This window comes from Equus quagga, chromosome 5 (assembly GCF_021613505.1).
Source record: "Equus quagga isolate Etosha38 chromosome 5, UCLA_HA_Equagga_1.0, whole genome shotgun sequence".
NCBI classification, from domain to species: Eukaryota; Metazoa; Chordata; class Mammalia; order Perissodactyla; family Equidae; genus Equus; species Equus quagga.
In genome coordinates this window covers 68,045,560-68,070,826 of record NC_060271.1, presented here as the reverse complement: position 1 = coordinate 68,070,826, position 25,267 = coordinate 68,045,560, and the positions used below count along the sequence as shown (strand labels likewise).

The window sequence follows — 25,267 nt, the reverse complement described above, 5'->3', positions numbered from 1 at the left end:
AACAGAATACACATTCTTCTCAAATGCACATGGAACTTTCTCAAGGATAGACCATATGTTGGGACACAAAACAAGTTTCAATGAATTTAATAAGATTAAAATCATATGAAGCATCTTTTCAGAACACAACAGTATGAAACTAGAAATCAACTACAAGAAGAAAGCTGGAAAAGTCACAAATATGTACAGACTAAACAGTATGCTACTAAACAACTATTAGGTCAAGGAAGAAATCAAAGGAGAAATCAAATATCTGGGGACAAATGAAAATGAAAATATGACATAAAATCTATGGGATACAGCAAAAGCAGTGCTAAGAGAAATTTTTAGTAGTACAGGCCTACCTCAAAAAACAAGAAAAATGTTAAATAAACAATCTAACAATACACTAAAGTAACTAGAAAAAAAAGAACAAACAATGTCCAAAGTTAGTGGAAGGAAGGAAATAATAAAAATGAGAGCAGAAATAAATGAAATAGAGACTAAAAAGTCAATAGGAAAGATCAATGAATCTAAGAGCTGGTTCTTTGAAAAGATAAACAAAATTCACAAACCTGTAGCTAGACCCACTAAGAAAAAAAAGAGATGGCTTAAATAATAAAATCAGAAATGAGAGAGGAGAAATTACAATGGATAACACAGAAGTAGAAAGAATTATAAGAGACTACTATGAAAAGCTATACACCAACAAATCAGAAAACCTAGAAGAAATAGATAAATTTTTAGAATCATACAACCTTCAACAACTGAATCAAGAAGAAATAGAGAATATGAATAGACTTATCACTAGTAAAGAGATTGAAACAGTAATCAAAAACTTCCCAAAAAACAGGACTAGATGGCTTCTCTGGTGAATTCCACTAAACATTCAATGAAGATTTAATACAGATCTTTCTCAAACTGTTCCAAAAAAATGGAAGAGTAGACACTACCTAACTCGTTTTATGAAACCAAGATTATCCTGATACCAAAACCAGACAAGGACAATAAAAAGAAGAAAATTACAGGACAATGTTCAGATGGACGGAGACACAGAAATCTCAACAAAATATTAGCAAACTAAATACAATACATTAAAAGGATCATACACCATGATCAAGTGGAATTTATTCTAGGGATGCAAGGATGGTTCAACATCCACAAATCAATCAGTGTGATACACCATATTAACAAAATGAGGAATAAAAATCATAGCCTCATCTCAATAGATGCAGAGAAACCACTTGACAAAATCTAACATCCGTTTATGATAAAAGCTCTGAATAAATGGGTATACAAGGATACATAATAAAGGCAATATATGACAAACCCACAGCTAACATCATACTCAAAGGTAAAAAACTAAAAACTATCCCTCCAAGAACAGGAACAAGACAAGCATGCCTACTCTTACCACTCTTATTCAACTATTGGAAGTCCTAGCCAGAGCAATTAGGCAAGAAAAAGAAATAAAAATCATCCAAATTGAAAAGGAAGAAGTAAAACTGTCACTATTTGCAGATGATGTGATTCTATATATAAAAAGCCCTAAAGAATCCATCACAAAACTATTAGAAATAATAAATGAATACAGTAAAGTTGCAGGGTACAAAATCAACATACAAAAATCAGTTGTGTTTCTGTACACTAGCAGCAAGCTAGCAGAAAGAGAAATCAAGAAAACAATCCCATTTACAATTGGAAAAAAAAAAGCTAGGAATAAATTTAACCAAGGAAGTGAAAGACCTGTTCACTGAGGGGCCGGCTCCGTGGCCCAGTGGTTAAAGTTCACATGCTCCACTGCGGCAGCCCAGGGTTCGGATCCTGGGCACAGACATGGCACTGCTCGTCAGGCCACGTTGAGGTGGCGTCCCACATCCCACAACTAGAAGGACCTGCAACTAAGATATACAATTAAATCAGAATCTCCCAGCAGTAGGACTTGGCCATAAATATATATATTTTTAAACCTCCCGGGATGATTCCAACGTGCAGCCAAGATTGAAAACTACTAAGGTAAGGCGAAGATAGAAGATTCCCTGAAGGTCTGCAGTGTGACCATTAAGTGAGGAGGGGAGGCTGGGGCAGTGGGGAACAATCCTGATTCTGAGCACTAAATGCATTTTCTTATTCTGATAGTGAAAAATTATTCCCTATAGAGCAGTAAGTACAGGTACCTTCTTTGGTTGAAGAACCCTGCAGAATATACATGGACTCCTATGGTTACAGAGTAAGGTTGATACCATGTTAACCAACAGGTTTCTAAGACGGCATCCATGGTTGGTTATGTGGCTAAGGAATTTAACCATGCCCATTGTCCCAAAAGTTGTCATCAGGGAGAGTTGCTGTTGGGGAAGTCAGTACACCTGTAACTATCCAAACAGAAGCAAAGAGAGAATCTCATGTTAGTGGAATACATGTGGCAGAGGGAAGATATGAGGGATAAGAAAGGCTGAAGGAGAAATGGGCAACTATGTACAGGGGGTGTTTGGGGAGACAAAGCAGAAAAAAAAGAAAAAGATTGGCATCAGTTGTTAGCCCAGGTGCCAATCTTTAAAGAAGAAAAAAAAGACCTGTACACTGAAAATTATAAGACATTATTGAAAGAAATTGAAGAAGACACAAAGAAATGGAAAGATAGTCTGTGCTCATGGATTGGAAGAATTAACAATTGCATCCCCCAAGTCCTGACAATCAAAAATGTCTTCAGACATTGCCAGACAATGTTTGAATTTTGCAAAATTGTCCTAAATCAAGAAATATTGCTATAAGGTAATCAGTGAGTTTTTATAATTTTCAAGTACTCTTCACAAACTGTCCTGTTTTTGATAGCTGTACTGTATCGACTTTGTCATTACATGCCATACACAGCTAAGTGCATATTGCATGCCCACCACCATTTCTTTATTATGGTAAAATAGTACCTAACATAAAATTTGCCATTTTAACCATTTTTAAATGTAAAATTTAGTGGCATTAAGTGCATTCAAAATGTTGTGCAACCATCACCACCATTCATTTCCAGAACTTTTTCATCACCTGCCACTCACTTTAATGTTGGTGCCTCCCTGGTCATTTTGGTTATCTGAAGCTTGTTTTCTAGTAGATTCCCTAAGGAGGGGAGCAGTGTTCCCTGAGTTCTTGCATATTCATAGCACTTTGTTCCCTTTTCTCCACACCCTTGCCGACATTTGTTCTTTCTTTCTTTTTGATGATAGCCATTCTAACAGGTATAAGCTGGTATCTTATGGTTTTGATTTGCATTTCCCTGATGATTAGGGATATTGAGCACCTTTTCATATACCTGTTGGCTGTCTGTGTGTCTTTGGGACGATGTCAGTGCAGATCCTCTGCCCATTTTTTAATCAGATTGTTTGGGTTTTTTGCTATTGAGTTGTCTGAGTTCTTTATATATTTTGGATATTAACTTCTTATCAGATACATGATTTGCAAATATTTTCTCATATTTTGTAGATTTCCTTTTCTTCTTTTCTTTTCTTTTTTTTTTTTTTGTTTCAAAGGAAGATTAGCCCTGAGCTAACATCCACCGCCAATCCTCTTCTTTTTGCTGAAGAAGATCAACCCTGAGCTAACATCTGTGCCCATTTTCCTGTATTTTACATGTGGGATGCCTGCCACAGCATGCCTTGATAAGAAGTGCGTAGGTGCAGGCCTGGGATCGGAATAGGCGAACCCCCAGCCTCCAAAGCGGAGCACGGGAACTTAATCGCTACACCACTGGGCCAGCCCTAGATTGCCTTTTCAATTTGTTGATGGTTTTCTTTGCTGTGCAAAAGCTTTTCTCCCTGGCTTAACTTGTTATTCTGGTCTGCATTCCTTTTCCACACCGTTATATAACTGAGATCCCTCTACCCCCATCGCTGTAGCACCAGCTAGTCTTTTCCTGTCTTCAGGGAGTGATGCAAGAGGGACTTTTATCCAAAACCAAATATAATTTACACATATCTGAAACCTTAACAGCTGTTTCCTGTACTTATCCTCAAGGTTTTTTCTCACTCCAGTATATAAGAAAGTAACTATCATGCTAAACTCCTAATGCTTAGAAACTTAAAACTGTTATGATGAATTCATTTCTTTAGCTTATTGTGTTGAAAGCTGGTTTTTACTGCCTTAACTTGAAATTAGATTAGCCTAAAATATTGTCACCATTTTTTTAGATCTCCAATCAGTTATGGCTATGGGAAGCGATTAATGACTTTTGGGTAGTGTGGGAGGTTTGGATGCTCCTTCCCACAGTAGCTGCTTTAGAGGATGGTAGGGGGTTGTAATGCACAATTAGTGGATATATGACTTCATGCCCCTGAGCCCTTTTATAACCTTATTCCTAAAAGTATTCATTGGTATTTAAAGTAAAGAATTAATGGCAACCAACTAGAAAAGTCTTAGTAGAGCAGTAGGCCACGGACAGGCAATGGTGGTCGCTGCTGCACTGATTGTGGCTCCGATAGGAAATTAGTCCAGGGAGATCAGTTTCCAACAGGAATAGAGTCCAAAGGGAGTGAAGCGTAAGACAGGTACACGTGAGTGTTAAAAACATTAACATGTCTCTTATTCCCCAAAGCCAGTGCTAAAAGTCTACCAAGATCATAAGAAGCCAGAATATGTATATGACCAGAATCGACTTCAGTTAATGACTTCTGGAATCCTAAAAGCTCAAGGAAGCCCTAAGAAAAGAAGTTCTACCAAATCATTCGTCGGGTTTCCTGACCATCCAGGTGCAGTGAAAAAACAAAAGGTATAGTATTAAAGTGCTTAATTGATCCTTTTAACTTAATACTCGTTTTATATAGCATTGCTAACATGCATTTAACTCATAAGAATAGTGGCAAAATCTTTTTTTATCAGATTACATAATGGATTTGAGGAATACAGTATTTCTCAGTTCTTCCTGTTTGAGGAAAATTTGGACAGTAGAGAAAAATCGTAAAGGAAACTTTCGACATCTGTGCAGTGTCTTCTGATCTTCTCTCATATGTTAAAAGAAGACATAATAGTGTTTTGAATGTTATTATAACTTTTATGAAATTCTTATCATTATTCCCCAGAATGTCAGTCTTTGAAGAACTTGGTGAAGGGTAATAAAATAGAAACTGAACCAGCTAGAAAGACAACTTCTGTAACGGGTGAGAGTTGGAGAGTGGGGAAATTACCTTGCAAGGAATAAGTAAATAGTAGCTCTGGGGAGTAATCACCTATATGAATACCTGTAGATAATTAAACAAAGAAACAGAAGAGGAAGAAAATGTAGAGGACACATCCACAAGAAAAATATCAATAGGGCCGAGAATTCTCTGAGCTTTTTCTTGAGAGGCTCCTTCGAGGCTTGTTAGACATTTCAGTGCTAGTTACCTTTCAGGCTTTGGGCTAGAATGCTAGAAATGAAGAGTTGAGGACAAGCTCTGTCCTCGAGGATTTCGGAATCTGGAGGTGGGTGGATGGACATGTGAACTCTCAAGCACAGTGAGGTGTGATAAGAGCTCTCATTGGTCATTTAAGGTACCAAATAATGGAAAACTGAATAGAAGGGATGCTCACACCGTGGTCAGGGGGTGGTCAGTGGAGGAAAAGCTACCCTAGGGAATTGCACTAGCCTTGGAGGAATGAGTGGAAAGTTAATAAGGCAGACAAGGTGGGAGAGTTTTGGGCTTGAGAAGCCAACTGGAAGGAGGCTCATCGTGGGTTTGGGTGAGATTGTCCTGAGGAATATCATAGGATAAATTGTATGAAATTGCTAATTTCAGTTAATTTGGTTTCTGTGAAGTAGAAAGAGAGAACAAGCTATCTTAAGTAGGGCCAGGAAAGATCTGATTGCCCATAAATTAATTCATTTGGTATAAAGTGGGTTTCAAGAGCTTGACTTTAAAGAGGAGAGAAATTGAATGTGCATCTGAATGAAGGGAGGGCACTGAAAAGGATTGTCAAGTTGTGGGTTACGCTTAGTTATAGCTGTAACTAAGTGAAGAATTCAGTAAAGGGTTAAAGGTTGAAGAGACATGTGGAAGAAATGGGGTATCCCATATAAAAGGAGAAGGGCATTTATTCTCAGAAGAGGGTCATTTTTCTGAGTATTGATTTCTCAAAATGAGTTTAGAATGGAAATGCAACAATGAGGATTTCCTGGGAGATTAAGGAAGCAAGGAAGGAAGGAAGGGAGGGAGGAAAGAAGGAAGGAAGGAAGGAAGGAAAGAAAGAAGGAGGAAGGGAGGGAAGCTGGAGGCTTTGCTTCTGGTAATTAAGGAAGATTGACTTATCAAATTAGACTGGGGATTCATCATAGAGAAGTGCTCAGGTGTTCTACACTTTACGGATAAATGCTTCCTTTATCCTCCCCTACACCCTGCCAATCTGAACTTACGCGACTACCTAAATTGATTGAATCACGTCTTGCCACTGAGTTGCATAATTAGAAATAAGTACTCAGATGAAAATGTGTAGGCCCATTGTTGAAGAAATCTTTCACTTAGAATGCAGTAAAACTTTTCGAAGGACATCATAAAGAAAATAAATGCATTTTCTGGTAAAATATTAATAGTCTAGCCTCAAAAACATATTAAAGCTGACTACAGCCCTTGTTGAAACATTGGGACAAGGCGATGTGTATTTTCTATGGTTCTGAGTATCTGGTTTGGCCTGTTCTTTTACATAAGAAAACAGTGCCCTTGCTGCTATCCCTGGCTAACAGGTGAAAGAAGCACATTTTATCTTTTGAATTAAAAGATGTATTTCCTTCAGCTCTGAACTCACCAGGATTCTCCTATGCAACAGGGTATGTTTAATCAGAGTTGGAGAATAAGGATCCCTGTGAATACAAACTTTCTGGGGAAGTTGTTCCACAGAGCTGGTGGTAATAAATCTCCTGTAGAAATGGCAACCTCTGTTAGCTATGCTAACAGGCAATAAAGATATCATTTATATGTTTACATCAATTATTCAACAAAGCAGGTCTGTGATGGCGATTCTATTATCTTAAAACCAGTTTCCCTGGTACTGTCAGAGAGACAAGGCGATGACCGTTGGAGTCAGTGTCCAATTTCCCCAAACACAGTTATCACCCTCCTCCACGGGAGAGAGAATGTGTGTGATATTGCCCCAAAGTTTATCGAGGAGGAACAAAGGAGTGTAGGTGGCACTGAGAGTGCAGACAGGGGGACCCGGGTATTCGAGCAAGGCTCACCACGTTGGGGACTTAGCCTTGATGTTCCAAGTGTGGTCCGTGGGCCAGCAGCATCTGCATCTCCTGGGAGCAAGTTAGAAATGCTGAATCTCAGATTCCACCCCAGACAGACTGACAGAATCTGTATTTCAACAGGTAATTTTAACCCGGGTAATTTATATGCACATTTAAATGTGAGAAGCACTGGTCTACAGGACAGGCAATATTGAGTTAATAACTCCAATGCTTCTCCAAGGCTATTACATACTGATCTCCAATACTCGAATCACCCTTCACATTCACAAAAACAGTAGGTTATTACGAGTTACAATAACAGCTGTCTAAGATTTCACTCAGGTAGAAGCATCAAGGTTGTCAGAACAAGGTGAGGAGATGGAGGGGAGAGGCCACAGTCAGGATCATGTGCAGAGCCAGGAGTGGTGAGCTCCTGCGGGGAGTATTTTGATGTAATAAACAATGAGTTAAAGGAGAGCAGAAGGCGGTGGGAGCTGATGCTGGGCTATTTTGTGGGAAGGGGATGGCCATCTGGATAGGGAGTACCAAGAGGCAACATCACTGCCTAACAAAAGTTCAGAAATTTTCAGTTCCAAAATGCTTGCCTTTGAGCCCTGGACAGCTCAGGCAGTATAGTAATTAGTCCTTGAGGTTAATGTTTTGTCACTTTTTTATAGCTTTTTTTCCTGCAAAAAACTCATTTTTTAAAAACATTGCCTTTGTTTCTATCCCGCAGCCCTCTGCTGAGGTGTTCTCTCCCACTCCTCCTAAAGTGCCACATACCAGTATTGGAAGAAGAGGTCTCTACAGGGCCAGTTCCTCAATTTACCCTACGTACATTTTCCACGATCAGGAGGAAGTTGTTAAAGCCAACATTTGTAATACCTTGCAAATCATTAAAATAATACGTGAAAATGAACATCTTGGATTTCTTTATATGGTTCCTGCAGTGTCAAGGTCTTCCATTGAATACGATACATATAACCTGAAGTAAGTTATCTTTTATGGAGGAATTTATTTAACAGTAAAAGTTACAAATAAGATTGTAAATATTATCTGTAATTGATTGCATATTAATAATAAATATAATCAAATATAATTTTGATTATCACCCCAGTGATAAATGAATCTTAATCACAATAATTTTATTTATTTTTTTCCATTTATCTTTCCTTTATTTATAGACATTAATTATTTTATGGAGTAGTATGCTGTTGTGTTTCTCATTTGTTTATATCATGTAATGCCATTTACTTTTAATCAGTATTACAAACATATTTTTGATATTTTGTGATTACTGAGAAAAGAAGATGGCAATGTATAAAAATTAGATGGTGCGTGATCTGTTTTAGTCATTTCGGTTTTTCTTAATAGAGTAAAAATAAGGATTTCTTTTTGAGTAAAATGAGCTTGATCACTTAGGATATTTATATAGATTAATAACACATGCACACACACCACACATACTTTCTCTGTACTCTTGCTTAACACACATTTGTTGTTGATACAGAGTTGCATAAATGGGAGTCTGTGAATTGTTTTAAAGTTAATCACAATAGGTAGTAGGACTTAAAGATGATGCTGGCTTTCCTCCATTGCTGTTTAGTTGGGCTGATGGCAGTTGTTAAAATGGTCTTTCCTTGAAGTTGATAATAGTTTAGCTTTGCCACCAAATTCTTTGAGCTACCTTCTCCTTTTTCTGCTGGTTAGGAAGATAAAAGGACCTTCTAGGGATTCTCTTATTCTTCCTTACTTAGCACTGTAGTTTTGGTTGAGTCAGATACAGGACAGCTCTCCTGCTGGGGAGAAGGGGGAGAGAAGGAAAACATTTTGATAAATTTTAAAATGATACATTTATTATAAATCTGAAAGAGCTTAACAGAGTGAGACATAATTTACAGAAAGAACAGAGACGCATATGAAAATCCAATCATTGAGCATAATGAATCGAGCACCTACTCTGTGCAGGAACTGTTCTCTGTGCTAGAGATATATTAGTGAACCATCTAGATTACATTTTGTAGAGGGAATGATACATGAGGAAATTATACAGAATGCTAGAAGTGATAAGTTTTATAGAAAAAAATAGAATAGAGCAAAGGGGATTGAGAGTTCTGGGGAAGAAGTTGTGAATTAACTGGGGTTGTTAGGGTGAGCCTCACTGAGAAGCTGGCATTGGAACAAGGACCTGAAGAAGAAGGAGTGAATTATGTGCTGGTGGGAAGAGGGAAGAAGAGCATTCCAGACAGCAGGAAAGTGAATGCAAAGATCCCAGGCATGCCTGGCACATTCAAGAAGCGAAGAGGAGGCTGGTGTGGCTGCAGTAGAGTGAGAGCAAGGGAACAGACCACCAAGGGACTTGCTGGCCATGGTAAGGACATTAGCTTTTACTCTGAGAAAAATGGAGAACCGCGGAAGGATTTCAAACAAAGTGTTATGATCTGAATTACATTTTGAAAAGGACCACTCTGGCCACTGTATAGAGAATAGACTTTTGAGGAGCAAGGGTTGAGACAGGAAGACCGATTAGAAGGCTGTAATGATTCAGGTGAGAGATGCAGCAGTTGGTAGTGGTGGAGGTGGAGAGAAGTAGGTGAAATTCTGGAAATAATTTGAAAGTCAAGCCAACAGGATGTTTTTATGGACTGTATGCAAGGTGGACAACCAGAAAGGAGTCCAGATGACTTTTTGATTCATTTGACTGAGCAAGAGGAAGGTAGAGTTGCTGTTAACTGAGACACAGAAGATTGGATGGAACGGATTTGTCAGGGAAAAATATTAGTTTGGGTTTGGACATGCTAATTTTGGATGCTAATGATAGAAGAGGAATGGAGTGGTAGATAAAAGGAGAATTGCGGGGCCGGCCTGGTGGTAGAGCAGTTAAGTTCGCATGTTCCGCTTTGGTGGCTCAGGGTTCAGCGTCCGGATCCCGGGTGTGGACCTACGCACTGCTTGTCAAGCCATGCTGTGGCAGGCATCCCACATGTAAAGTAGAGGAAGATGGGCACGGATGTTAGCTCGAGGCCAGTATTATGCAGCAAAAAAGAGGAGGATTGGCAGCAGATGTTAGCTCAGGGCTAATCTTCCTCAAAGAAAAAAAAAAGGGAGAATTAGGGTCAAGAATGTTGTTGGGTTTTTTTAAGATGTGAGAAATAGCTTGTTTTAAGATGGGAGAATTAATATATAATGGACTTTAAAGCCCTTTGACGTAAAAACAAAAATCCTTTTAATAGTATAGTCATTCCACCACTATCTTACTACTTCTTTTTCTAGTTCTTTATAAGCTTTTGGAGAGGAGGTTATGAGTCTTAAATGGACACTGATGGAAAAAAATGGTTTATTTGCTGATTTTTTAAAACACACTTACTGATTAATATGTGAAATGTTTTCGTAGTTTTCTCTTCTTAAAAACATCATCCAATAACCCAGATATCAAGGAGTGCCATTTGTGATATTCATTCCCTGTTATAAGAGGAGTCACATTTGGCCAAATATGAAATTGATTCACATCTGTTTACCAGCACAAGATAAAGTCATGAAGATGAGTATGGAAACTGTGATTTTGTTCCATTTTGGAAATTAACTGTATTTCTAGGCTAGTGAGCCTTTCTACTAGGAGAATTGAGTTGATGTTTTATTTTTTGTTTTTTATTTTTTTGACTAACAGTAGTGATGCTTGATAGTAATACGCAAGGTTTCCTTTAAGAAGATATTGTTGGAATCACTGTTTGTTATTCTATCATGTCTTAGGGTTGATGTTAAATTTTCCTCTGTAGCCTGAACTCTAACTATTATAAACCTAATGAGTAAAGACAATTATTTGGATGCCGCATGGTTGGAAGCGCCTAAATTGGAAGTTAAAAGTAGTAAATACTGGGTCAATAAGATGAGGACACTCTATACTAAACTTATAAAAGTAATATGATAAAATTTAATGTCTTCACATAATGTTTAAGTGTAGTAAAATACATTGAATGTGTTTTTTTCTACAATGTTTACTCTATCATGGTCCCTCTAGATGAGAAAATAGTTCCATTTTGCAAATGATTCAACGTTGCAGATTTAGTGAAGGATAGTTCTTGGTTTCACAACTGGGTTACTTAACTGACATTTGAGCACTTGAATGAACTTAATAAAAAATTGCAAGAGCTGCCTGAAAATGTATTAACACATACTAACAAAGATTAGGAATTCAAAGCAAAAACTCATCTCTGGAAAAGTGACATTTAAAATGGTTCTCTAGTGATTTTGAGTCATTGTTATGAATGTAAACCCTAAAGAAATATTATTAAGTCAAACAGAGTAACATCTGTCTGTGAGAGCAAGCTTCACCATTGTTTCTGAAATACATCATATGGAAATGTTTGATTAGATTTTAAATCAATTTGCATTATCACAAGAAATTTCAACACTGCATTTATCAAAGGAAAAGCTGTTAGACTTACCTTTGGTGCATAATTTCAACAGAATAAGTTATCCAAATTCTGGTTAATGGGAAACGGATTTTCCATCTGTGAGAGACAAAGCAATAAATCAACATCTGCCATTTGCTGTCTCCTACTTCCATAAACAATGTTCCTCAGCAGTGGTAACTATCAAGAACTTGAACAGACCATTCATCATGTTGGTTAGAAATGCAAGTAGCTGCCTCAAAAAAGTTATGGTCACCGCTGTGGTTGCTTATGAGCTAGATTTTATTTGGAAGTTTTACCAAATTCAATATTGAATGTTTCCCTGAATACCTTGTGTTTTATTTTTCTTACTATAATATAAAGAAATGGTAATTAACGTCTATACCAGTGTTCCTTATGAAATGTTACCATTGTATGGGTGTGTTAGAACATGCAAAGTTTGGGCAGCATTGCCCTAGAGGATTTTAGGACAATTTTCTCTTGCGTGAGTATCTGACCTTTGGTTAACCCTGAAGCTTTGTTCCCCTGGTAACCTAATAAGAGTAGAATGTCGATTGTTTCTAGGCAACACTGCTTATGATAAAAATGATCCCTGATTGCTAAATTGTGTCTGCGTTGGGAGGAACTAAAAATGAATTGTAAACACCTGATGGGGAGCTTTGGCCTTGCAATAGTGCAGCAAGTCTTTTTCTGGGCATGTCTCTTGCAGGAGCCCTGAAATCTATGCATATAGAGTTATTGCCAGAGATATTGGCTCCTGTGGGTAATAAGGCTTTTAAGCCTGAATAGTTTCCACATCCACCCAATGTGGATCTCATCTCCTTGCATCTGAGTTGTCACCTGGGGAGAGGATAGCTCCCGGGTAGCTTTTAGATTGTCAGAGACTCCCAGGGAAAAGGGAGGCTTGCTGCTGCTCTGCTGGCAGGAAGTAGTTCTTGTCCTATGTCCTTCTAAGTAGAGGGGTGCCAAATATAGTCTATGAAAATCTTGAGTCTGAACATTTAATTGAATCTAAGATGATCCCCTGCTGGGGCAATATTTAAGTATTTATTTTTCATGCTGGTGTAAAAGGAGCCACTGTCAGTGTCAGACAATTCCTTCCCTAGCAGGTGAGGGATTTTTTTCCATTTGTCTATGGAAACTCTCTTCTCACTATTATATTAATTATATCTGTCCATGTTTTGCTATTTTTTGTTTTGGTCATTGAAATAGAAACTTGATCACACTGAGAAGAAACTGTGGGTGTTTCTATAAGGCCATAGTGTAGTACCAAGTCTTTGAAATGTAATGAGTGAGTACTGTAACATGATACTACAAACACCAACTCGTAGCATATGCAAAACATTGTTCCAAATTCTTTAATTCATTTAATCCTCATAGCAACTCTCTAATGTAGGTAATATCGATATATCCATTGTACCAAGGAGGAAACTGAGGCAGAGTTGAGTAACTTGACCAACTTCACACAGCTACTCGAATTGTGGGGCTGGGATTCAGACCCAAGTAGTTGTACTTAAGAACCCGAGCTTTCATGCACTGTGCCTAATGTACTTGTCCTCATAATGACAACTACTGCCATTTGTGTCACACACTGTGCTAAGCATTGTGTTGAGTGCTTCCTGTATATCTATTTCATCCTCAGAAGAGTCCCATTAGAGAGGCACTCTCCACAGTTGAAAGATGGGACAATTGAGTAGATACATTAAGAACTTTGCGATTTGATATTTTTTTGTGGTTTGCAGATAGGAAATTCAGAATAATGTCTGATGCTTGCATCTTTCAATGCTATAATTTAATCCTCTGTGCAATGTCGATTTTAAAGCTATTAGAATTTAATGGATAAGTCAGGATGGATGGCAGAGTCCTCCCCAAGTCCTAAGCATCTTATCATCCATGGAAAGCCACAGAAAGGACACAATGTCTTCTCTACATCAGCGTTTCCCAAAGTGTATTTCCAGGAACGTTAGACTGAGTGATTTAATAGATGGATGGTAAAAAAAGAATTGTTCTGTGATCATGTAAATTTGGGAAACATTAAGTTGAATCACTGGTTCTCCTCCTGAGAGGCTTTGCCCTCCAGGAGACATTTGGTGATGTCTGCAGGCATTTTTGGTTGTCAAAACTGGAGAGGATGGTGCTACTGGTAGTAAGTGGGAAGAGGCCAGGGATGCTACTAAACAGCTGACAGTGCACAGGATGGCGCCACACAACAAAGAATTACCTGGCTCAAAATGTCAATAGTGCCGAGATTAAGAAACCTTAAGTTAAATACAGAATGCTCTTTACGCATTTCTTTCCTGCATAACCAGGGAACCCTTTCTTGTGTGGTATCTGCTGGGATTAGGATTCTGTGAAACCTAGTTACATGACTTGGGCTTTTAGGACCATATAGACATCTGCGCTAGGCTCAGGCCATATTACTTTCTAAGTGATCAAGTCAGTTCTCAGGTAGTTTCTAGGCCTGTTATGTTAAAAGTATTTTTTTTAGGCAGCTTTTAGAATTTCAAACTAAAGGTATTCTGTCCTTTCAGTTAGATTACATGTTTAGTGTGCTAGAACAGAAAACACACAGAAATGCCAGCTTGGAACTTTCTAAAATGGCAGCATTCTAGTTTACATGTGAGGTCATAATTATAAAAAACTTTATAATGAGGTGTATATGTTATGTAATGAGGAACAGATCACTTTGGAGCCACATTATCAGAAACCTCACCAGGTTACCTAACACAATAGCAATTTTCTTGGGCTAGGCCATGAAGAAATTTAAATCTAATAAGTCAAAGTCAAGTCAGCAAGTGGAAACACTATAGACCCTTAGGATTTTCACTTGGAATCATCAAAACTTCTCAGCTTTAGATTGTCTCCCTACCTTTCCTTCAAATGCACACACACACACACAAACACACATACACCCACCTTGGCACTGTTCTGAATCCATGACAATTTGGTGTATGATGATTTCATTTCATACAAAAATTTGAAGAACCTAGAGCAGTGGTTCTCAGCCTTGGCTGCTAGTTAAAATTGCCCAGGCCCCACTCCCAGAGATTTATTTAATTGGTTTGAGGTGGAGCCTGATCAACAACATTTCTATGAAACTCATCAGATGATTCCAAGATTCAACCAGAGTTGCACACTGTGGACCTGGAGCAATGGTTCTCAAGCAAGCCCTAAAGCACTTGTTAAAACACAGATTGTTAACCCCCCAGAGTTTCTGATTTCAGTGAGTCTGGAGTGGGGCCTGGGAATTTGCAATTCCTAAGTGATGCTGCTGCTGCCGCTCCAAAGACCATACATTGAGAAGTACTGGCCCCAGAGCACTTTCTTATTGAAGAAACTTGGAAGTTTCCTCTTAGTTATATTTTTGTTTAACTTTCTAGGTAAAAAGGAGTTCCTTATCAGACATCTTACCATTTCTGGTTAATCAAACCAGAAGCAAAACAAGCCATTTCTTTTCTCCAGTTTAGGTTAGATCTAGAGTCACATTGAATCATGACATTGACCACCATTGTATAGATTGAGGTTTATAAATGCAGAACTCAGGAAATGGCTAATTTCTTTCCAGGCACTTGCTTGCTTACCTTTGTCAAATAAATATGTTCAAATCATGACAATTAAAACTGTATAGTAATGAAACTGAGAGAACTTAGATTTTAGTAGGGCCACATGAGCTCATCTAATCCACCCCACTACTTTAAAGCAAGTAAGGAATTACTCTCTTGCTTGTAGAAGTCAGAAACTTGAAAGAAATGAGAGGACGGAACAGGGTGGACAAGGACACATGCATGCATTCAAGCACGGCCTACAATGTTCATGATCAAGAAACCAGCCTGGGGGCTGGCCCCGTGGCCGAGTGGTTAAGTTCTTGCACTCCGCTGCAGGCGGCCAGTGTTTCGTTGGTTCGAATCCTGGGCGCGGACATGGCACTGCTCATCAAACCACGCTGAGGCAGCATCCCACATGCCACAACTAGAACGACCCACAACGAAGAATATACAACTATGTACTGAGGGGATTTAGGGGGAAAAAGGAAAAAAATAAAATCTTTAAAAAAAAGAAGAAACCAGCCTGACTAGACAGGGCGATTTGTGTGGACAGAGGAGGAACCAATATGAGACAGGAGCAGATTGCCACAAACACCTGGCAGAATAATTTGGGTTAATGATGTAAGCGATAGGAAGCTATTCAAAGTTCTTGAGCAGAAGGGTCTCATGAGACAGTATAGTCATGTGTCACTTAAAGACAGGGATGCGTTCTGAGAAATGCATCATTAGGCGATTTCATCACTGTGCAAACACCATAGAGTGTGCCTACTCTAACCTAGATGGTTCAACCTACTACACACCTAGGCTGTATGGTACTGATCTTGTGGGAGCACCGTGGAACACGCGGTTCGTCACTGACTGGACGTCATTAGGTGGCGCAGGATTGCATTAGGCTGGTGAACTGATTTAAAGATGAGCAGAGCATTTTCAGTCACTGCAAGGTGTAACAACAGATAGAGCTGCTGTTTTAAATAACAAATCACACTGAGATCTTACTGTTTTGGAAAATCAAGGAATTCTAATAGGAGAAATAATTTTTTTTAGAACCCCAGTAGGTTTCCTTTGAATTATATCTGAAATGACCAATGACAGGACAATTTATGATCTACCACAAGGGCCGTGAAATTCTCTCACTCCACATGACACATCCTTTTAGAAATTAATAGAAGTCTTGAAGTGTCAATTTCATTTCAGATGGAGAGAGACCGGTTCTACAGTAAAATAATTTCATGAGGGACTCCTTGATTCTACATTAAACAGCAAGAAAACACTACAGGGTTTTCCCTCCCAGTAAAGCGTAGTTAAACGTAATTTTATTCAAGGCATTCATCTCAGCTTGATTCGTCACCTATCCAAGGGTCTCTGTTTAGTTGATTGGATCATAAAGTCATCTTCTTTGTTAGCAAAGTAGGAATTTTATAGCACAGCACTTGAACAAATGAAGTTCTCTTTTTAGGTCTTAAAGGAAGCCTAATTTTTCTGATTATTTCCTCAAAGAAAGGCCTTGATGGAACAAACATTCAAAGCAACTATCTAGGAGGCAGCTGAAATTTGAGGCTGAATCCCCAATGCCGAAAAATGCTGACTAGGCAGTCGTCAGCGTAGGAGTGGTGCACCAACTCCTGAAACGGCGGAGTGTGCAGAACGAAGCACAGAAGTCCAAGGGGTTTATCTCGGGGGTAATCCCTCAGTACTAACTGGAAAGTCTAAGAATAGGATTGCAGAGAACTGTGCATAAGCCCTCTTAATTTTGCAAAGCTCTTCTTGATCCTGCTGCCCCTTCTACCTACCAACTAGATTGGGCTTGAAGGAAGTCCCTGCTGATCTTTGAGAGCATAATTTCATTAGAGTAGTGAGCAAGACTGGTTTTCGGAAACTTTAAGAAGGAATGGATGGGGAGGATATGGCCAACTGATAACACACCATTATAAAGGAAGTTTATGAGAGGAAAGAAGACGTGGGATTTTAAGTTCAATGGACAGCAGGGTGAAGAAAAACTTTCTACAAGTAAAAGAGAAGTTCTACACATTTTTAGATGCAGAGGAAAAGTAGCCAAAAGCCGGGAGAGTTAGAAAAAAGTGAGGTGAAACCTCTCCATCTCTGTTTGGAGGAGAGCATGAGAGATACACTCAGGTGTGGTTAACACAGGATGATGATTTCCAAGTGAAGGTACCAGAGAGAGCTCACCTGTCAGCACTCGGTTGTTGTTGTTGTTTGTTTGTTTTCAAATAAAGTTCAGTGGTTCACAAACATTATTGTGTATCAGAATCACCCAGGGAGCTTGTTAAACTAGAGTCTTACATATGGGAGTCCCATGTGTAAAGATTCTGATTCTGCGTTCTACCAGGAAATCTAGATTCTTAATAAGCACCCCAGATGATTTTGATGCTAGCAATCCAATCTTTGAAAAAGACTCTCGTGTGTTCATTTGCTCTATGGAGAGTAGAGATGTGTACAAGAGGAAAAGGCTTACGGCCTTGAGAATGAGGATCTTGAATAGGTAGGAAAATATAAATAAAAAGGATTTCGAAGTAGCACTCACAATCAATAAGTTAAAATTCAACATCGTGGACCACACCTGTCCCCTTCTAGAAGAACGTTTAGTAGCAGATAGATCCACACAGCAAGTTTTCCAGACGTGCACCAGGGCTGGGGTGAGCTGTTCGTTCTTGTTTGGTTGGTTTTATGACTGTTGTTAATAAAACATCTGAAGCTGATTACAGTTTCAGAGACAAGTTGAAATTTCACATTTGGGAGGGAATCCCTTGAGGAATGTCTTAATTAGTTGTTGACAAATACAAAAGGAAAAACTGTTTTCCATAAGCCTCACCAGGAACATGCAATACCTGGCATTTTTCTAGACATTTCTGATGTGAGTTAATTAGAACACAGGCAAACAGTCAGGTAGTGGAATCAGGTTAAAGCTGAGCAGCTTGCAGTTTTTCCATAACAGCACTGAAGGGGAGAACAGCCTTAGGGTTAGCTCTCAGACTCTCTGCCCTCCAAGCACCTTCAGCCTCCAGCGTCCCTTGTGTGCTTACAGAAGCAGTTCTGGGTTTTGGTTTGCTTTCATTCTGGTCATGTGTGCCCTAACTTTAAAAATGTTGTTTTACTTAGTTTTATTAAAACAAAAATAGAAATTAAAAACTAAAAATGATTTATTCCAGTGGTTCTTAGTTTTTTGATTAACAGACCCAAAGCATATGAGAATTTTGTTTCAATTCCTTAAAAACTTATACATTTGTACATAAATTTATTTACGTACAACAGTTTCAGGGGTTTCATAGATGACCTGAAAGCTGTGCTAAAGGACCATGATCTCCAGGTTCAGAGCTAAGGACTAGAAGAGAACATAGATGTGGGAAACAGTTGGTTTCCACTGGAGTGTTCCTGTCTAATATTGGATAGTACATATAATTTTTGCACAGTTTTAACACAGAAACAATTTGGGGGGTTGTTTTTGCACTTAACCTTTATCTTATTATTCTAAACTATGTAGACTCTTCATAAATTTTATTTTCCTAAATTCCTAAATATATTTTAATGACTTGCTATATCATAATATATTTCACATTTGTTCTATTATTGAATATTTAAGTTGAATCCAACATTTCAATGTTATCACTAAAATTACAGAAAATACATTTGTGCCTTAGGCAAGTTCTAATTTTAAGAAATTTTGGAGAATCAGCTTTTTCTGTTCTCATTACTTTGCCCCGTCTCATATTTCTACTCCTTTTTTTATCCCATTCTTGCTTTTCTTCTTTGCTTGATCTGTTTCCTATTGTGCATAAGGTTGAAGAATGCCCTTGTGACAGCTGAAAAAGGGATATTTTGAAATAAACAATTTCTCAATAATGATTATTTTGTTATATGATAAATTGGACTTTTTTTTAGCTTAAGCTGAATCTTGGTTCTAATCTTATCTAATTCATATTTTCTTGCTTTGATCTTTCCCATAATTCTGTCAATACTGAGTAGTATAAAACTTTTTTACACTATTATTATTGAATAGTTTCTAAAGAGTTAATAATAAATAAAAACTTATTTCCAGATAGCTTTCATATAGGACTGTTACATTTTAAAAATCTCTAATTGATTTGTTTTTGTAAAAACCATGTAACTGAAATTATTGAGCATATTGCCAAGGTTGTGAAATCTTTAAGAGCTCTAACAAGTCCACTTGTTGTTAAAAAGCAGGTATCCCTCCTTCTCTTGAGTAGTTTATTCGATCTAAAAGTAGTTTGTTTGAATTTTTTAAAATTTTAAATAATGTTTTTTTCCAGAAATGTTTTATCTCTTTAAAACAAAAAAGTAATGCAATTGCTTAACTTTGTCTTCAATACTTTATTCACTTGCCTCAATTTTTATTTGATCTTAGAGTTGTGAGTTATGAGAACATCAACAAAAATGACTACTATACTATTAGCAAAAAGGCAGTGACGCACATTTATAATGATGACATTGAATTCATCGAACTCGATCGATGGGAACAAGAATATCTGTATCACAGAGAACTCACTAAGATTCCCATATTTTCACTTTTCCGGAAATGGAAGGCTTTTAATGTGTGGAAGAAGAATGTCCGTTCCAAGAAAATCAGTGGATGTAGAAAAGCTCTACAAAAAAATTTGTTCATTGTTAATCAAGTAGGTATTTACTAATCCTATTTTAAAAGAATTACAGGGGGAAAAAAAGTGTGAACATATTGCAGGTGTAGGTATAGACTGTCCCTGAAATAAAATATTTCATCTTTCTTTGAGAATTCACAATTTTCATCCTGTCTTGTCATTTAAGAGTCTGGCAGTCTCGTGGGGTTTCTATGTTTTAACGAGGCTTGCAAAATGCAAACGTATAAGAAGAGAGTAGCACCGGACTCCTTTGATTAGAAGCAGCCCCAGAGGTTTGGATTCATGACCCGCTTTGTTGTTGATGAGGGAAGTTGTGTATCCTTTTGAACAGAGTAGGCTGGCAACCCCTATTACCTCCTCTCACCTTTGAGACACTCTAGACTTCATGGTCCAAAATAATCTGGGGGCTTGTTTTCATGGGCCAATACCTCCCAATGTATCGTATCATGTCTTCTACCAGGGATTCAGACGGTAGGGAAAATTTTAATATTTACTTTGGAGGATGAGGTAATCATGGAAAAAGAACTATTAAACAGTGTGTGGCCATATTTAAAATCTCTACTCACTCACTGAATGTCAACTTGCATTAGAAATTCTTTATGTGGCCCCTGAGAATGAACTGGAGTCATCATTACTATCATGTTCAGAGGACTGAGTCCTCAGCTCTCTGTTTCTATGACTCTGAGTCACCACCCTCTCAAGTCAGAAGCCTCAAGCTGGCTTTTTACTGGTCATTTCCTTCACTTTGCACATGGTAATTGGAAAGATCATTATTAAGATGTCAGTCATGTAATAAAGGAACATTGAAGGAATATGGCTAACATAGATAATAGCGAAAAAATATATATAAGATGTACTATCTCAGGTCATCCATCCCATCAAGCATTCTGAGTTGTAGAAAATATTCTAGTCCTTCTTGATATCAAACTCAACCTCTAGACTGTAATTTCATTAAGGATCCATCAGTCATTTGAACCTATTTTACTGCCTTTTTACCACCTTTCATCTCTCACCATGTCTTGGACACTAGACATTTAATAAATTTGTTACTAGGTATGTAAGATAGTACTTCCTGCATTTGTCTCTAAAATTACCTCCATCAATTCTAAGGCTTGTTGTCTTATTTTATGTGCTGAAAGTTGTCATTCTCTCTGTCCACCATTCATACCAATGGTGCTTTGGCCTTGTATCTTCTCTTAAATGTAGCCCTAGAAGACTAGAAAGTCCTCTTTCTTTTCAATCTTAGATTGACCTAAATAACAGACCTATTGCATTGGTTTAAAAATCGATTCAATGTTATGGTTACCCACACACTTAGCACAAGCCTTATCTAAGAATAGTTAATTAGGAGGGTTGCTTCCCCTAGACTAGATTGAAGGGATAAAAGTGGAGCTGTCCTTGAAATTTTTCTTTTTATGATTTTTTTAGTAACCAACCTTACTGGCACCCGTGCCCTACACTTCCTTATAAAAACTTTATTGAAACATAATTCATGTACCATACAATTCACCCATTTAAAGTATACAATTCAGTGGTTTTAGTATATACACAGAATTGATCAACCATCAACACAGTCAATTTTAGATCATTTCCATCACTCCAAAAAGAAGCCCCATTACCCATTAGTGGTCACTTTCTATTTCTCCCAACTCTCCCCTACCCCTACCTCAGCTCTAGGCAAACACTGATCTACTTCTTGTCTCTATTGATTTGCCTACTCTGCACATTTCATATAAATGGAACTATACAATATATGGTCCTTTGTGACTGGCTTTTTTCACTTACCATAATGTTTTTAAGGTTCATCCATGTTGTAGCATAGCATTTCTTTTTATTGGTGAATAATATTCCATTGTATGGATATATGTATTTTATTTATCCATCTATCTATTGATGGATATTTGGGTTGCTTCCACTTTTTTGATATTATGAATAATGCTGCTATGAACATTGTGTACAAGTTTTTGTCTGGACGTGTATTTTCATTCCTTTTGGCTATATTCCTAGGAGTAGAATTGCTGGGTTATCAGTAATTCTGTGTTTTACCTTTTGAAGAATTGAAAAACAGTTTTCCAAAGCCACTGCATAATTTTACGTTTCCATCAACAGCATATGAGGGCTTCAGTTTCTCCATCTTCTCAACATTATATTTGTCTTTTTCATTAGAATGATTCCTTCTGGTTGTGAAGTGGTATCTAAAACCATTGTGGTTTTGATTTATATTTTCCTGTTGGCTAATATGGTGAGCATCTTTTCATGTGCCTATTGGCCATTTGTTTATCTTATCTGGAGAACTTTCTACTCAGATACTTTGCCCATTTTTTAATTGGGTTACTTGTATTTTACTATTGAGTTGTAAGAAATTCTTTATATATTCTGGATACAAATTCCTTATCAGATATATCACTTACAAAAACGTTCTCCCATTTTGTGGGTTGTCTTTTCACTTTCTTGATGGCATCTTTTGAAGTACTAAAATTCTTAATTTTGATGATGTCCATTTTATCCTTTTATATTTTTAGCTGTTTGTGCTTTTGGTGTTATATCTAAAAAACTGTTGCCTAGTCCAAGGTTATAAGCACTTACTCCTATGTTTTCTTCTAACAGTTTTATAGTTTTTGCCCTTGCATTTAGTTCTTTAATCCATCTTGAGTTGATTTTTGTTTATGGTGTGAAGTAGGGGCCTGACTTCATTCTTTTGCATGTGACTATCCGGTTGTCCCTCACCATTTGTCACAAAGAAGATTCTTTCCCCCTTAAATTGTCTTGGCACCCTTGTCAAAAATCAATTGACCATAAATGTGAGAATTTCTGAACTCTCAATTCTATTCCATTGATCTATATCAGTCCTTATGCCAGTATCACCCTGTCCTGAATACTATAGCTTTGTAGTAAGTTTTGAAATTAGAAAGTGAGTCCCCTGAATTTCCACATGAATCTTAAAATCAGTTTGTCAATTTCTGCAAAAATGCCAGTTCAGATTTTGATAGGGATTGCTTTAAATCTTTAGATCAATTTAGAAAGTATTGCCATTTTAACAGTATTGGCTTTTTTGGTCCATGAACATACAACAATGCCTGTCCATTTATTTGAGTCTTCTTAAGTTTCTTTCAACAATGTTTGGTAATTTTTAGAGTATATGTTTTGCATGTCTTTTGTTAAGTTTATTCCTAAATATTTTATTCTTTTTGAGACTATTGTATGTGGAATTGTTTTCTTAAATTTCATTTTGGATTTTTCATTATATATATAGTACATATATAGAATACATATAAATAGCGTATGTATACATGTATGTATGTGCATATACATATATGTATTCTATGTAGCAATACTTGTATATTGAGCCTGTTTCCTGAAACCTTCCAGAATTTATTATCAACTCTAATAGTTTCGTTGCGGGGGGTGGGGGGGGCGGTATGTGTATGTATGTGTGTGTGTGTTCATTCCTTAGGATATTCTATGAACAAGAATATGTCCTCTCCAAATAGAGATATGGTTTTACTCCTCCTTTCCAATCTAAATGACTTTTATATAATTCTCTTGCCTTAGTTCCCTGGCTAGAACTTTCTGATGAATAGAAGTGGCAGGAACAGAAATTCTTGTCTTGTTCCTGATCTTAGAGGGAAAGCATTCCGTCTTTCACCATTAAGTATGATGTTCTGAGGAAGTTGCTTTCTATCCCTAGTTTGTTGTATGTTTTTACCATAGAACCATGATGATTCTGTCAAATGCTTTTTCTGCATCTATTGAGATTATCATGGGTTTTTTGCCCCTTATTCTATTGATATGATTTATTACAATAATTGATTTTCAGATATTAAACCAGCTTTGCATTGCTGGGATAAATCATATTTGGTCATGGTGTGTAATCCTTTTTACATATTGCTAGATTTGGTTTGCTAGTATTTTATTGAGGATATTTGCATATATATATTTTCTTAAGGAATATTGGTCTAGAATTTTTTTCCTTGTGATGTGTTTGTCTGGTTTTGGTATCAGGGTAACACTGGCTTTATAGAATGAGTTGGGAAATATTCCCTCTTCTACTTTTTTGAAAGAGTATATGAAGAATTGCTATTAATTTTTCTTTAAATGTTTGGTAGAATTCGCCAATGAAGCTATCTAAGACTATGCCTACTTTTTGTGCCTTCTAGTCTCCTACATTTCCAGGTTTCACTTTTCTCTAGACGTAGGTGTGTGTTTAGTATTAATTTTTCAATATTATTTAATGCTGCACATGATTTTAACCTGCCCGGTATTTGATGATTTTGCTGGTTTTCTAATAACATGTAATTTTGTTATACATGATGCTTTCAGGCTTTCAGGCAGTTTTTCACATTCACTCATACATTGTCATTCGTTTATTTTAATTTGAATGTTCCTTTGTAATTAAAATCCTTCCTTTTTTTTTTTGTTTTTGGTGAGGAAGATTGTCCTTGAGCTAACATCTGTGCCAGTCTTCCTCTATTTTGTATGTGGGACACCTCCACAGCATGGCTTGATGAGTGGTGTGTAGGTCCATGCCTGGGATCCGAACCAGCAAACCCCAGGCCACAGAAGTGGAGCAGGCAAACTCAAACCCTACACTACCAGGCCAGCCCCTTTCATTGGATCCTTGCTCTTTGTCCCTTTACTGAATAGCACTTGTATTTTTGGTTCAAGGACTTTCTCCAGAGCATCCTAGACTTCCTTGCTTTTACTGCCCTGTTTTGATTACATTCTCATCCCTACTCCTGAACTCGTGTTAATTTATTTAGCATCTTATTTCAATTTATAGACTTAGCCTCTAAAGTTTTGCTCCTTAAAAAGGATTGTATGATTAAAAATCATACAAATTCCCCCAAGAGATGAATCTTAAGGGCTATAGACTTCCTAGATGTTTTCTCATTTCTCTCTTCATTTAGGACTTTGCTAATTATAACTTTCCTTTATTTATACTTAGAATAAATAATTAAAGGACTATTTCATGTGGGTGTGAATAACTGTTGTTTGTCCTATTTTGGAAAATCCTAGAAAAGAGTCCAGTAATGTGTTGTATATAACATATAAATTGGTGTCACCTACAAGTAAATTAATGTTAACTTTTTTAATATAACGTACTACTTCTCCTTTGATTAGATTAGGAGCTGTAAGAGTGAATGGCTTTGGAACATTCTTAAAATATGTGCCTTCAAAGCCAACAGCCTAGAACTCTGACTTAGGATGGTGGCAAAGAGAAAGATTAAGTTAATTTTATGAGGCATAATTTTACAAATACTTCCACTCATTCTCCCAGCCCTCATTGCAAGATAGGTTCTTAATAGTGACTAATTTTCTTTTTGGCAACTTGTTACCCACTGAAAATTTAAAGTTAAATTTGTCTTGGTTCTATGTCATAGCCTCTTAGATCAAAAATAGATGGGCCCCTACATTATCATGATGACTGGACATTGCAAAATCCTTAAGGTAACAGGAAGAATTTTTTAGTAGCCAGTAGCCAAACCTAGTGAAATGTAAGATATTGCCCAG

The 25,267-nt window shown here is 37.3% G+C and overlaps 1 protein-coding gene across 2 annotated transcripts in view; it reads left to right on the top strand.

The window, feature by feature from the left end:
• Positions 1-25,267, top strand: part of DNAH6 (dynein axonemal heavy chain 6) — a 249,696-nt gene that overhangs the window by 8,401 nt on the left and 216,028 nt on the right. The window contains exons 2-4 of one of the 2 annotated variants that reach the window (XM_046660053.1): positions 4,566-4,735; positions 7,905-8,158; positions 19,507-19,774. In XM_046660053.1, coding sequence (XP_046516009.1) covers positions 4,631-4,735; positions 7,905-8,158; positions 19,507-19,774 — 627 coding nt within the window. In that variant the 5' untranslated portion in view covers positions 4,566-4,630. Of the gene's footprint in view, positions 1-4,561; positions 4,736-7,904; positions 8,159-19,506; positions 19,775-25,267 lie in introns of both variants that reach the window. The other variant, XM_046660052.1, reaches the window with a different exon arrangement.